Genomic DNA, 15,029 nt, shown 5'->3' with positions numbered 1-15,029 from the left:
TTATGGCAAAAATGATGCTTTATACATCATAAGTCAAAAATGAACAAATATTCCATGAATAATTTAGACTTCCTGCTCTAAATTTTAGCCAAATCTCACTAATCCAAATCAATTTAATAGGTCCCTAAAATTTTTAGGACAAATCCTATCTCAGAGTTTCTTTATTTTCTTAGTAAAATGGACTCTGTCCTGGTCTTTTCTTATCAATCTGCTCTTATCTTTTTATTTGACGTTAAGCAGCTGACATATCTTCTCCAGATCTCAAAGTGGACATCAACAAAAATAGGTGGTTAATGAAGTGGGCTTGAGCTTAGATGTTTTCTAGGTTTCTATAAATTCTATTTCTGATTGAATAAAATGAGCAAACAGTAACCATGGAAGCCAAGAGAAGAATGGAGTAGGAAAGAGAAGTATGACATAAAGCATAAATTTTTTTAAGCCCTGATTTTATCTACATATATATGTGTGTATATACATATATATGTATATACACACATATTTATATACTCACAAAATCAGACTTTTCAATGAAATAGAAAAATGGACATTTATTTTTCTACCCTATATTTTCAAATCAAATTAATTATTAGTAATCACAGTAAGGTTAAGTGATTTGCAAAAGTAAAAAAAAAGCTAATAAGTGTCTAAGGAAGCATTTGAACTCAGATCTTCCTAGTTTCAGTCGATACTTGCTACCTCATATCTGTGGTCAATAAAACAGTTCTTAAGGAATATATAGTGGTTACAGAACTATATATCTATAATCCAGTGGTTTGAAACCCCAAATTCCCTTAATACCACATCTGAAATGAAACTATTCAGCAAATTTTTAAGTAAACTTTTACTGAAAGAGAGGATCTTTGCCTCAATTGTATCCATGATGAATGAGCAGGAAAATGTCTGGAAAAAATGTAATGGAAATGAGAAGTTTTGAGTTCTAGAGTGAACCTGTGCCATAAGTTAACTGTGTTATCTTGGTAAGTCACAACACCTTTTTGTTTCTTAGGGCCTTCATCTGCCAAATGAGAGGGTTTGAGGGGAGAGCATAATGTAGTCCTAAGATCCTGAAAGTACTAGCTAATATTCTCTAATTGTGAACATGTTCTTCAGAACTAATAGGGTGGGTCTGAAAAACTTCATTATAAAATATATTCTATTATATATTTCATATGTAATAAAATATATAAATATAAAATATATATAATATTATATAAGAATAAATATAATTATAAAATATTATAAAAATGATATTATGAAATCAAGTTGAAATTGCGTTGAAAGTATGAAAGATTATAAATGCTTAACCCTTCCCACTCTGCCATTGTATCTGAGCTTCAAAATTTGGTTGGGGGGAGACAGGAGTAGGAATGACCATTTGGTATTTGGTCAGCCTATGCATTTCCCATTCCTGCCTTCAAATGTCATTAGTAGTGTCACTAATAGTTGCCTCCATTATGGCGGTTGGGAAGACAATGGGCAAACAGAATTCCTAAATATTGGAACCATTTTCCACCTGAATCACAGAATTTGAGTTAGAAGAAACCTTGGAGACCATCTAATCTAACATGTGCAAGAAAGGAATCCCTAGTATAATAATACCCAATAATGGGTTTGGATCTTCACAGAGGCATATAAAGCATTCATTAAGTACCTACATGCCAACCATGATGCTGAGGATTCCATGATGGAATTACAACATTAATTTGGGTCTTGTTCTCAAGTTTTAAATCTTTATTATTATCAGTAATATATGATTATCATTAAATTATATTAAAATGGTGAATGAAGGGAGTATGCTGTAGGAGAAAGGACCCTGGTGCAAGATTTCTTGTTGTAGGTCCTGTATTCAATTCCTGATCACCACTTAATCCAGGAGTGATGAAGGGCAGGTCATGTAATCTCTTTATTTAAAGTAGAGGATGTTTGATGCATCTCAGCTGCCACCAAAACCCCCAGGATGGAGTCTTTGATTCTGTTTCCTCAAGCACTTAGGGGACTCTGGACAGGATAAATATGGCACTCTGAAAGCTGCCTCATCTAATCCAATCTACATTGTGGCTTTGTCCCAGTTTGTATCGGAAAACCATACAGCTGAGAAGCTGGCTTCCCAAAAACCCAATGCAACTCGACAAGGAGGCTCTGCCTGACTTGGAAGAGACAGACTGCTATACAGCCCCCTTCAGCCGGGCACGCATGCACCAGTAAGTATCACCACCCCTTGGGCTTCCCATGGCCTCATGTGCTCATTCTACTGTGAATCCAGGGCCACCCATAGAATAAAGCAGGAATGGCAGCTTTTCTGTAGCTTGTCATTTCAGGCAGTCTTTATTTCCCTATTAATATTTAACATTTAATTTCTGAACAACACTCAGCAAGCATTATGAATTCTTTGGTTTATGAGTCATAAACTTAAATCATAAATATTGTAGTGTTTATGGACTGTTCAGCTAATAGCCAGACTGCCAAGCCTTCCTAATGATTGCTGTTGTAGTTGGAAGCAAGAGAGGGAATAATAATAACATAGTAAATTCAACTCGACAGACATTTGCTGAGTTTCTACCATGGGCTGGGCTAGGCAGGCACTAGACAGGGATACACACTGGGTGAGGCACAGCCCTTGCCTCTTATAGTTCATGCAGGGCATAATGGAGAGAGAAAAAGAGTACTAAAAACCGTGAGCCAAGAAGACTTGACTTTGCTCCCACTCTAGGCTCTTCGTTAGGTACCTTAACCCAGGCATCACTTATATTCTCTTAGCTCTGATTTCTCCATCTGCAAAATAGTGTGGGTGAGGGTGTTATTTAGGCATTTTTCAGTCATGTCTGACTCTTTGTCACACAATTTGAGATTTTCTTGGCAGATACTGGAGTTCTTTGCCATTTCTTTTTCCAATTCCTTTTACAGATGAGGAAACTGAGGCAAATAGGGTTACATAATTTGCCTAGGATCACATAGCTAATAAGTGTAGGAAGCTGGATTTGAGCTCAGGAAGATGACTCTTCTAAGCTCAGTGCTATATCACCTGACTGCCCATAAAATGGGTATGCTAATGCCTATAGTAAATAGTTAGGTAGCAGAGTGGATAAAACACTAAATCTGAGGTCAGAAAGAACAGAGTTCAAATCCTACCTCTGACTCTCTCTAGCTTGAGATCTTGGGTAAATCACTTCTCTTTAGAAGTTTTTTTTAATCTGTGAAATGAGAATGATAATTGTATCTCTATAAATCATACACACACACACACACACACACACACACACACATATATATATATATATATATATATATATATATTTTAGTAATGGTGGTGGTGGCTGGTATTGATTTTATAAATCCATTATGAGGACCAAATGAGAGGAAGAATAAAGAACTCTTTATAGACCCCAAATAACTTAAAGAAATATCAATTGGGGGCAGCTGAGTAGCTCAGTAGATTGAGAGCCAGATGCAGAGAAGGAAGGTCCTGAGTTCAAATCTGGCCTCAGACTTCCCAGCTGTGTGGGCAAGTCACTTGACCCCCATTGCCTAGCCCTTAGCACTCTTCTGCCTTGGAACCAATATCTAGTATTGATTCTGAGATGGAAGGTAGTGGTTTTAAAAAAAAAGAAATATCACTTATCAGTCTTTTGAAAGAAAGAAATATTTGAAAGAAAGAAAAAAAATGGTACAGCAATTCTCATTTTCTACTGATTTAAATCTGAGAGATTTGATGGGTTTGGGGGAGAGGGCATATGACTTGATTTGGCTCACACAGGAAATATGTGTCAGAAACATGCCCTAAGTCTGAGTCACTTTGATTTTGATGACAATTCTTTTTCCACTGTACTTGCAGTTATTCATATTGGTCTGTGGTCTTGATGATTTAGATGTTCCTTCAAAAGATGAAGGTCCTATCCATCCATGAGTGTCCATTCTATTTGACTTTTGTTCATATCCTTCCATGAGTTTGCTACAGAGGGTCTAGCCAATGTGCAGGAAGCCATCTTCAGTTTGCTCTACTGTGAATAAGATACCAGTGGAAACTTTGGACTCTCCATTTATCATCTTATGCCCTTGCCATTTGACCAGCCCCACTTTATTTCCTCTCTTACATTTATATGCCATTCTTTTCCCTATTTATTCTTTGAAGGTCTTCATTACTCATCTGTTGCTCCCAGATCATAGCTACCATTCACAAATCAACATTTATTGTCTATTCTTTGCCAGGTACCATACTAAATGGAAAGCCTCAACACTGTCCTCTAAGCAAGAGTTATCCTCATTTGTTCAGACTCTGTTTTGTTTAATGATGAATAGCCATAAAATGATAATGTCAAACTACTGATATTTAAAAGATCCAGCATAGAATCTGAGTTGAAGAATTCCCTGTGGATGATAAGGTCCTCAGAAAGCTCAGATTAGCAGATGACATTACGTAGATTTCTAAAGAACACCAAAGGACCTCCCTGAAGATATCCTAAACCACTCAAAAAAGGTTAGCCTGACCATTCACACAAGAATGATCAAGTGGACAAATAATTCTACTCTACCTCTTATGGCATATATTTGAGTAGACCACCTATAGTATTTGTTTAGCTCTATGTAAATCTGAGATATGCAATACAAAATGATGTCAAATCTAGAATTCAACAGTTGGACTGACTTTGGGAAACTTCAGTCTTTTTTAATAACCTTGGACTTCTCTTGGAAACCAATCATTTAAATCCCTATCTACCCACAATGCTATTATTGTAATCACCCCTCATTTGGGGTGAATAGGGTGTCTAGTCAACCCAAGATGCTCTTTTAAAGAGTGCTATATCCTTCATTCAGTTCATTATTTAAAGAATACTTTTTTTTAAGTTTTAAGGTCTGTAGTTACAAAGGAATAAGATCACAGTGAGGGATACTTAGTTCCTCAAATATACAAATTATGATTGAGTCAGGGCATGATTCATGACCAAGAATTCTTGAAAGATCATTTTGTGCCCTATGCACAGGAACTGACAATTTCCACTAAGCTATAAGCATTATTTGTCAGCACTGTAGCATGAAATAATAAATAGAATGCTGTACATAGAGCCAAGGAAGACTGAGTTCAAATCTGGGCTTAGACACATATTCTTGTGACCTTGAACAAGTTGTTTCATTTCTGTCTATCTTACCTTCCTTAACTGAGGAATGAGGGAGATGACAAACAAGTTGGGATCTGAGGTTCCTTCTAACTAAATCTATAATCTGTTAGCTTTTCTATCCATCATTTTCCTCATCAATAAATGTCTGCCTCAGTGACTTTAGCATAATTTCTAGCTCTAAATCTATATTTCTATGTGTCTAGTGTATAAATGGAGATTTTGAACCTTCAGACTCCATCCCCCAGAAGTCCCTTAGTATTTCCCAAAATTCCTTTTAATCTCTCCACCACTTTGCATGATCATGTTTGTATAAATTCTGAGGTTCTGCCTCTCTCTTCCTTTCTTCTTCCTTGCAATCAAGTCAGGCAGGTTTCACTCTAGTTTTTTAAATAAATCTCATAAATATAATACTTGGATATTAATTTTAATCTTTATACTAGCAAAGAATGGTGCCTGAGGAATGACATATATAAGTTCTTTGGAAAGTTGACCACTAGGAGGTAAATTTTCTTTTTGGCAACAGTAACTTGTGAAGAATGTCTACTAAAGGAGAGAGGTCATCATCTATATGGGCAAAGAGAGAGCCAACAATGATGATAATGGCATGATGATGATGGTGATATGAGAGAGAAAGAGGAGGAAAGAAATATTGATAGAGACAGACAGAGATCCCGAAAACTGGACAGCTCCTATTTTCAAGGAGGTTGACTACTGAAGGGGTAAAGCCATCTGGAGAGTGAGTTGATCTGGGGGAGAAGCAAGCAAGGGCTGGGTCCCTTCCAGAAATGGCAATCCTGGCTTTGGACCCACTCATTAGGAGAACGGTATTCAGAGTAGAGTCAAATGAAGGGGAATAAAATGTTACTGAAGGAGCCATCTGGAGAGAGAGCTGAGTTGGAGATGCAATCCCCTGAAGTCTTAATGCTTCAGAAGGCAATGGAAGACCTTTGCAACCTGGAGCTCATCATTCTGAAAAGCATTCATCACTGGATTGTTCTGACATGTGGTATGAATGTGTGTGTGTCCCAGACTCCCAGACAACCAAATGTATTGTGCAGTGAGAAGCAAAGTCCTCATTTGGACCAAGGCAGGATGATGAAATGAAAGCAGGATGTGGATGGCCCAAAACAAAAGAATGGTATAATTAGTTTTTGGAAGGATCTCTTCCCTCCAACTAGAATCAGACTGCATTGATTTGGATAAGGAGGGGTACAGAGAGGAAAGCATTCATTTCTTCACTGAGAAGGAACTAAAACTCTGAGAAGTAATCTAGGAAATGGTGACTGAATTTTTAATCATGTCTATTTAGAAGAAACCCTGCTGCAAGCCATATTGCTTCAAAGCAGTAAATAATTCAGTGAAAGCAAATGTATAGGCTGCTCTTCTCTCGCCTCATTCCATGCAGAGGATGGATACTTGAAGGGAGACATTCAAAATAGCATGCGCTAGGTGATCTCTTTTATGAGTGTATTCTTGTCATGAATTAACTTTCCTAGTAATGGAAAGGGAAATGTCAGGCTCTTAGCTGGAGAAATATTATGGCCATGAAAAGAAATCACGTTGACTGGGGTTTTAAAGAGAAAACCTTTGGGATTGTTTGGCATTTATACACTCTTACTGGGTCCCGTGCTGTGCTCTGAGTCTTAAACCTGGTCCAATCATTTCCACAGCTTTACAATAACGAATAAGGATACTTTCTTCAACAATTCCACGAGAAGTAGGATTGTCCATCACGTGCTCCAACGTACCAAATATGAAGATGGGAAAACAAAAATGGGTAAGACCTCCCTCAAATACTGCTCCACCAATGGTGGTGCAAGAGGGCCTTGGAAACGGGAGTGTCAGCATTTTCCAGTATTTTAGTTCAACCTCTGCCACTTGCTAGTTCAGTCAACGTGGACAAGTTATTGCTCCTTTCTGGGTATCAATTGAGAATGGGAATAATTACATTTCTAAGCTCCCTTCTAGTTCTAGGTGCCAAAGTCCTTTTCAGTCCATATCTTCTGAGACTGTGAAAATAAGAAGTCTGCCTCTAAATTGCAAACAAATAAACAAACAAACAATATTTCAACTAAGACTCAGCCTTTGGCAAGAATCACAGTTTTGTATAAAGAAGCTCTCTTGGTGATGTTTCTCATCTAATAAGATCAAAAGACACAGGTTTCAGCAGAATAAGTATAGCTCCATTTTTCAGAGCCACAATTTCAAATCCAGCTTAATTCAATTTGATGGCCTTTTGTTAAGTGCCCACTATGTTCCAGGCACACACCAGATGCTAGGGCTATAATGAAAAATAAAACAAGAAATAGCCTCTGCCCACAGGAGTCCTGCTTTGTTTTTTCAAAAGGTAAAGGGTATTCTGTGGTTAAATGATTGGCTGGGTTATTAAACTGTTAATACTAATAACCATGATTATCATGATTATTTTGGGCACTTTTAGGATTTAGAAAGCACAATAGGTATGTTATCTCATTTGGTTTATTATTTGTACCCTTCAAACTTAAAAAATAAAATTCTGGCAAACATAAATCGATGCCACTTGCCACTTATTAGAAAGACTCATGTCATGACAAGCAATTTAGATAATAATCTCTTATCCTAACCTGTGTTATACTGAGAGGTTGCAAAATTGTGACTCAAAACTGATTAGTTCAAAGAATTGGAATAAGCTTAAGAAGAACAGAATTTTGGATTGGGGAACATAGTAACTTTCTTCAAGTCATTTGAAAAACTATAATATGGAAGGAGCACATCTAGCTGGCACAGTAGAATCAGAAAGTCTCATTCCCTGATTTCAAATCCAGCCTTAGACATTTACTAGCTGTGTGACCCTGGATAAGTCACTTATCCATGTTTGCCTCAGCTTTTTCATCTTTAAAATGAGATGGAAAGGAAATGGCAAACCATTGCAGTATCTCTGCCAGGAAAACCCCAAATAGGTTCACAAAAAATAAGTCACAACTGAAAAATAACTGCACAACAAATGTTGAAGTGGCAACATGATACTTGGCATGAGAGGTTAGAAGTAAAGAAGGCTTTAGCTCATTATAAGGAAAATGTTCCTCCTATTTATAGCCATCTATGAAAAGAAATTTGCTAGGAAAGTAGTGAGTTTCCTGTACCTAGAAGTCTTCAAAATCATACCAAGTATCTGGGATATCATAGTTGAGATCCTCATTCAGGTACAGATTATATTAAATGACCTTTAAAGCAATTATGAGATTTTGAAATAGTGTCTTGAAAGTTTTCAAGCTTTTCTGGTTTTAATAAATACATTGTGGATAACTTAAACAACCTGACTTTGAACACTAAAGGCAGATTCACAATTTGTAGGTGGGAGAAAAAAAATCTACTGTCTTTAGGGGTTTGGAATTTTTAGAAACTGTCTACCTTGTCGAATTAAATGATCTTGGTAAATGGACTCTTGGAAGATGACATCTTTTCTCTTTTGCTACCAACAAATGAATGACAATGATTTCTTTAAAATATTTTGAAAATAGATTTAAATATCTTCCTTGTTGAGTACAGTAATGTTAAGTTAAATATTCACTAAGTTAGTTCAGATTCATGCAAAATTGAGTGAGCATTCACTTATTATTTCAGCCAATATATGCTGACTGCCCTTATTATACTTAGCACTATGATAATCATCAAGGATGATAGTAAGATCAATGTAACTTGGCTTTTGATATCAAGTAACCAACAATCTAATGAGAGTAGAGTTTGATGTGTAATAGGTACACACAAACAAATATAATTGAACAAGTATAATTGAAGTCGAAAATCAAATATTCCAGTGGACCTGTGTTTTCATCAATTTGGAAGCTTTCTCTGGCTTTGAGAAGTACAAACTAACTAAATCCCATCCTATGGGACTTGTCCTATAATTTCAATAGAGGCAGGATATTCCTTTAACAAACTAGAATTCTCCCACAATTGCTTTCTTAAATACTTAAGAAGAAAAGCAAGGTTGGGGAGATGGGTGAGAGCACCGTGAAATCAAACATGAAAAATTGATTACAACCAGGGGAAATCAGGGAAGGCTTCACAAAAGAGAGATCACTTAAGCTGAGATTCTAAGAATACTTATAAGATGAAGGAGGGCATTCTTCGTTTTTAGAAAAAGCACAGTGAAAAAATTACATATGGATGTAGGAAAATATGAGAAAGAGTTGAAGGGGGCAAAGAGGAATCAACTTTGGTGGCAACCAAGGTTATATAATGTGTAAGACAATGGGCTGGTACTGAAAAAAGATAAACTAGCTATAAACATACAGGACATGGCCTGGCCGAATATGATCAAATGTATTATCTTAGTCCCTCTTTTCTTACCATCAGTGTTATCAATATTATGGCTGGGGTGAATTTCCTACATTGCCAGAGCTTTTTTAATTTTTGGTAGTCATCAACAAATATTTGGATTATTTCAAGATTTCATGTAGTTGTACTCTGAGGGTAATAAGGTTCATACTCTGATGTACAATTATTTTTAATTTAAGGATAGCATCTATCTTGCACATTGACTGATTTTCTTGTTTGCTTAGGTATCAACAAACTCTTGAACAATGGTACATACGAGGCATCCTTTCCTCCACATGAGGTAACTTCAAATTCTGTGTTAATATTTTTAAAACCTGAATGATTTTTGTTATAATTATAAAACCCAGAAATGTAAAATATGTTATTTTTAGTCACTTATATTCTCATCCTTTGACAAAATTGGAAATAGTAATAATTAAATATACATATATTTACAAATATATCTATATAAACAAATAATGAAGTAGAAACATTTTGTGTTTTAAATATTGGCATTTATTTCCATGAATACCCAACAAGGATGCTTCATTTTGGCATTGAGGTGATGCTAGATTCTTCAGCACTATGCCAATAACTAGAAATAATTTACCCAAATGAAATGGCTTTGAGTAGGGAACAAGAAGTGGATTGCATGTGTATATTTCATTTGAAGTCCTGCCTCTCTGAGTTAAGAGAGGCTCACCACCATGATAACTTCAGGGATATCTCTTTGGCTGACATTGCATTCTTTTATGATCAAATTATTAAACTGTAAAGTACTCTTTATATAGACTAGTTTTAAAAACCATTTCAACTATATATTAAATTTACTAATTTCTAATGGCTGAAATATTTTTATACATATCATAACAAATCTTTATAAATATTCAAATACATATATGAAGAGAGACAGACATATATGTACATATCAATGTGTATTTGTATGTATATGTATGCATGCAGATGCCCACACAGAATAAATTCAGAGATGCAAGAAAATTTGAGAAGAGAATGCACAGAAGGGTTATTATCTACATCATTACGTGGGGCATCCATAGGGACAAAATCATGACTCCTTTGGCATGCTGAACTATTGGTACTTGAACAAAAAAGGATTCAATTAGAGATGGAAAAAGAGATACAAGGAGAAGGTGCTGAACATTCTGACAGGCTCTTCTGGGTACTTAGAAAGCCTTTAAAATCTGATGATGCTGGTCTATCACTTATTTCTCAAATGTTTCTTCAAACACATGGCTTTCCTTTTCATTATTCTAAGGATTATCACCAACACCACTTAAGTATATCAGCTGTATTTAGGGCTGTTGAGGGTTTCAGGTTGGGTTTTTGTTGTTTTGTTTAGCTCTTAACTAAAATATAAGGAAAAGGAGAACTTTTTTATCAATTAATAGATTAATGTTATAGTTAATTTTATAGATTAACTGGACCAGATATATTTATCATGCATCGCCAGGCTTGGAGACAAATACTTTGCTTGAATCCTGATGCTACATTGCTTTCTCTGTCTCTGTCCATCCTTCTGTCTGTCTGTCTCTTTCTCTTATACACACACACACACACACACACACCACTGACTGGTTATGAGCCCTCAAGCCATTGTGTTTTTTCAGACTTCATGTTCTTCATCAGTATAATGAGATAGAGGTACTAGAGGATATCTAAGTCCACTTCCAAAGTTAACATTCTGTGATTTTGAGTAACATAAGTTGAAAGAAAGAAGTGAAGGTCGAAAAAGATGTCCATGCTTGCATGGCAATTACTAATCTTTGATGAAGTGAAAGACCCACAAAAAAGAGAAGAGTATTAGACAAAAAGGTTGATTATGTCAAGTGGTTTAGAAGGAGAACCTCCTTTTCCTTTACTAATAGGATCAATGCTACATAAGATTGTGTTACATACCCTCATGATTTTCCTTTAAAAAAAAAGAGAGAGAAATCAGATAGTGGAGAACAGAGGTTAGACTGGGAAGTCACTTCCTGACTGCCAAGGAGAGGTTATTCATTAAAGACAGATGGGTCACTGTCTACAACTAATGTGTGACAGGAGACAGAAGAGTTTGAATTTTCTTGGGCTAGATGGGGAAATGAACAAATGAATGAAACATGTATGAATTGCTTACTATTTGCCAGGCTTGAGGCAGCTACATGTGCAATGGATAGATTGCTGACCCTGGAGTGAGGAAAACCTGAGTTCAAATCTAGCCTTAGACACTTACTAGTTATATGACCTTGGGCAAGTCACTTAATCTTGTTTGACTCAGTTCTTTATCTGCAAAATGAACCTGAAAAGAAAATGGCAAAGAACTTCAGAATCTCTGCCAAGAAAATCTCAAGTCAGATCATGAAGAGTGAGATGTGACTAAAAAGCAACTGCATGTTGCATGTGCCAGGAATTTCCCTAAATGTTGAGGATACAAATACAAACAAGCAATAAAGTCCCTGCCCCTAAGGTGATTGCATTCCACTAGAGGAAAACTATGTCCATGGGGAGTGGTGGCTAAGAAGTGTGTTGTTTGTTTGTTTGTTTGTTTTCCAAATGGAATGATGACTACAGTCAGGGGACCCATGAATAATATACTTTCCAGGAATGATAGAGGTGCTTTGAGGATTGTACTCAGAGTTACAATTAGGAAGGAGAGTCACAGTGAGGGTATACACCATAACATGGCATAATTATAGCTAGAATTTTTCACTGTGGGACCTGGGTCTAGGAATTTGGAAAAAGGTCATTTCTGTATCTGGAACATTTCCAAACCCATCCTCTACCCTTATCATTGGAACTAAGAGAAAAGGAAATTCCATGGCTTATAAATATGCTCAGCTTAAACATGTAGCATTCGGGATGATTCCCTGTTCAACAAACATTCTAATCAATTGAGATTTTACCGTGTTCAGTCCTCTTTACAAAAAAGCCAACCTTTTCTCCCCCAAAATCTAGAGATTCCATTTTAGCTCCAGGTCCCAGACTCCAATAGGATAGAAGATTTTATAGCTAACTCAAATTCTAATTCTACTTGCTTTTACCCCATAACCTCCTCATAGAGACAGTGTGATATAGTTGAAAGAATGTTGGAGAGGTGAGATCACAGTACAATGGTTTCGAATCATTATTTTGCTGTTTACAACTTGTGTAAGTAGGTTAACCTCTCTGTGTCTTATTTATCTGGGCAAAAAATAAATAAATAAATATATCATCAGATGATCTTTGATGTTCCTTCTAGCTAAAGATATATAATTCTTTGGTCCATTATCTCCTTGGAAAACAAGAATAGTCACACACATTCACACACAGTCACCCCAAACTTTAATCCAAAACACTTGGCTCTCTCTATTCACAAAGAACTTCTTTATTCTTTAAAAATAAAATTTTAAAAGTAATTGCCTTCCAAGTGGTTTACAACATAGATATTAAATATGTGCATTGACCTACCAACTTTGAAGTTCTGTGAGGGAGGGGATGAATTAAGATTTGCATCTTTCAGTCAATAAGCAATCAGTTAATTCAGCACCTACTATGTGCCAACTATTGGTAAGCCCTAAAAATACAAAGAAAGGTACCAACCCCCCCCCAAATTATCTCAGGTAATACATAATTTAACAGAAGAGACAGCATTCAAACAGTTATGTCCAAACAGAACATACATGTGTGTATACACATGCATGCAAACAAATATACACATATATAATTTTCTCAAAAATAGTATGTAGAGATCCTAAAATTCTAGAAAAATCTCCTAAATGGTTCAGTGTCTTTACCTATTTGCAAGATCTAATAGTTTTGTAGTCTTTGAAGTTTAGAAAATACCCCAACTCCAAATTACTGCCCAACTTTTAGATAAAAGGTTGCAATAGTTTCTATCCATAAAAATTCTTCTCACACTAAATAACTTTCTTTATTATATATATATATATATATATATACACACATATATATATATATACATATATAACCTTTAAGACCAAAGCATTTATTCTAAGTGATGTGTCTCTGTCTCAAAGTGAAGAATTAAAAAACAAATAAACCTTAAATTCAGATTTAAAGGCCATTTAAGTGGAGGCCTGAAAAAATAGTTCCTAAATCATTTCTATAAATATGTGACCTTTATACCATTGGTCAATAAAATGTCAAATGAGACCTTTAAACATAGAAAAATAAAATTGTTGTGCCACTCTGTTTCTCATTTCCCACTTGTGATAGGTGTCCACTTTCTTTTTCTTTAGGGAAGCTACCAGAGCAGACACCCAATTAAAACTCACGGAGCTAAGAACCACAGACATCTGCTATATAAGCGCTGGGCCTGCTGGGGAATGTGGTATAAGTATCAGCCCCTCGACTTAATCAGGTACAAAGATTTTCCAGAGAATTTCCATTTAAAGGGAAACAATAATACCTTATTCTTCTTGTCTCCAACAGATCACAATCCAGTGTTCACATCAGAACAATTTCTGCAAATGAATTAGCATGAGCTTTATACTTACACCCCAAAGGGTTTTTGTTATTTTTTAAAATAATTCATATGGTTGTTCTTCAGTCCTTTCAGTCATGGCCGAGTCTTTGTGTCCCCATTTGGAACTTGTGTGGTTTGCCATTTCTTTCTCCAGTCCATTTTATAAATGAGGGAACTGAGGAAAACAGGGATAAGGGACTTGTCCAGGGTCTAATTAGTATCTGAAGCTAGATTTCAATTTAATTTAATTTAATTCAATTCAATTTAAATCATCCTGACTCCAAGCCTCATGTCTCATCCACTGTGCCACATAGCTGCATTTATAGAGCACTTAGAAATTTACCCAGCACGTTCCAAGTATTTCATTTGATCCTCACAAACACCCAGGAAGATAGGTGATATGATTACTTTTTTACAGTTGAGGAATTTGAGAAAGACAGAGGTGGGTGACTTATTTAATCACTTAGCCACACTTAAAGTGACTTGCCTTGGGACAGATAGCTAATAAATATCTGAGGTCAAATTTGTACCCGTGCCTTCCTGACTCCAAGAATAACACTCAGTCTGCTGTACTACCTATTTGGAAAAAAAAAACAATTCTTATTCTTATTTGGGGGCAGTTTTTAGTGGCTCATAGAGAATCACATTCATGGTCTGGAAAAGTCATCAGAGAACATCTAGGCTGACCTCCTCCCCTTACAGAGAAGCCTGAGGCAGGTTGAGTAACTGAGATCCTACAGAACATGAGAGTTACAGGCAAGATTTGTTCTTTGATTCCTCAGTGGAAAAAGATTTGGGCTTGGTCTGGAATATGTGGGTTTGACATGCTACTCTCCAATAACTGCCTTTCAGAGAGCACTTGACAATTTGCAGAATGCTTTCTCATAGGATTACACAACACTGGGAGGAGTTATTTTATCCCAAATATCCCCCAAATATCCCAAAGTTATTTTATCCCATTTTTCCAATAAGAAAACTGAGACTCAGAAAATTTTGGTGATTTAACCAAAAGGTCACAAAGCTATGTCAGAAATGGGATTTGAACCCAAGTTTTCTTGATTTTGAATCCATCGCTGTATTTACTACCAGGTAGTATCTCTCTCTCCTCTAAAAGACACACACACACACACACACACACACACACACACACA

At 36.1% G+C, this 15,029-nt stretch overlaps 1 protein-coding gene across 6 annotated transcripts in view; it reads left to right on the top strand.

Moving 5' to 3' along the window:
• ANO3 (anoctamin 3) overlaps positions 1-15,029 on the top strand; it is a 616,473-nt gene that overhangs the window by 484,563 nt on the left and 116,881 nt on the right. For all 6 annotated transcript variants that reach the window (XM_007497186.3, XM_007497185.3, XM_056802002.1 and 3 more), the window contains 4 exons: positions 2,070-2,201; positions 6,785-6,891; positions 9,659-9,714; positions 13,652-13,773. In XM_007497186.3, the coding sequence (XP_007497248.1) occupies positions 2,070-2,201; positions 6,785-6,891; positions 9,659-9,714; positions 13,652-13,773 (417 nt within the window). The remainder of the gene's footprint in view (positions 1-2,069; positions 2,202-6,784; positions 6,892-9,658; positions 9,715-13,651; positions 13,774-15,029) is intronic.

The sequence above is a fragment of the Monodelphis domestica genome, chromosome 6 (assembly GCF_027887165.1).
Source record: "Monodelphis domestica isolate mMonDom1 chromosome 6, mMonDom1.pri, whole genome shotgun sequence".
Classification (NCBI taxonomy): Eukaryota; Metazoa; Chordata; class Mammalia; order Didelphimorphia; family Didelphidae; genus Monodelphis; species Monodelphis domestica.
This window is presented reverse-complemented; position numbering and strand designations above follow the sequence as displayed.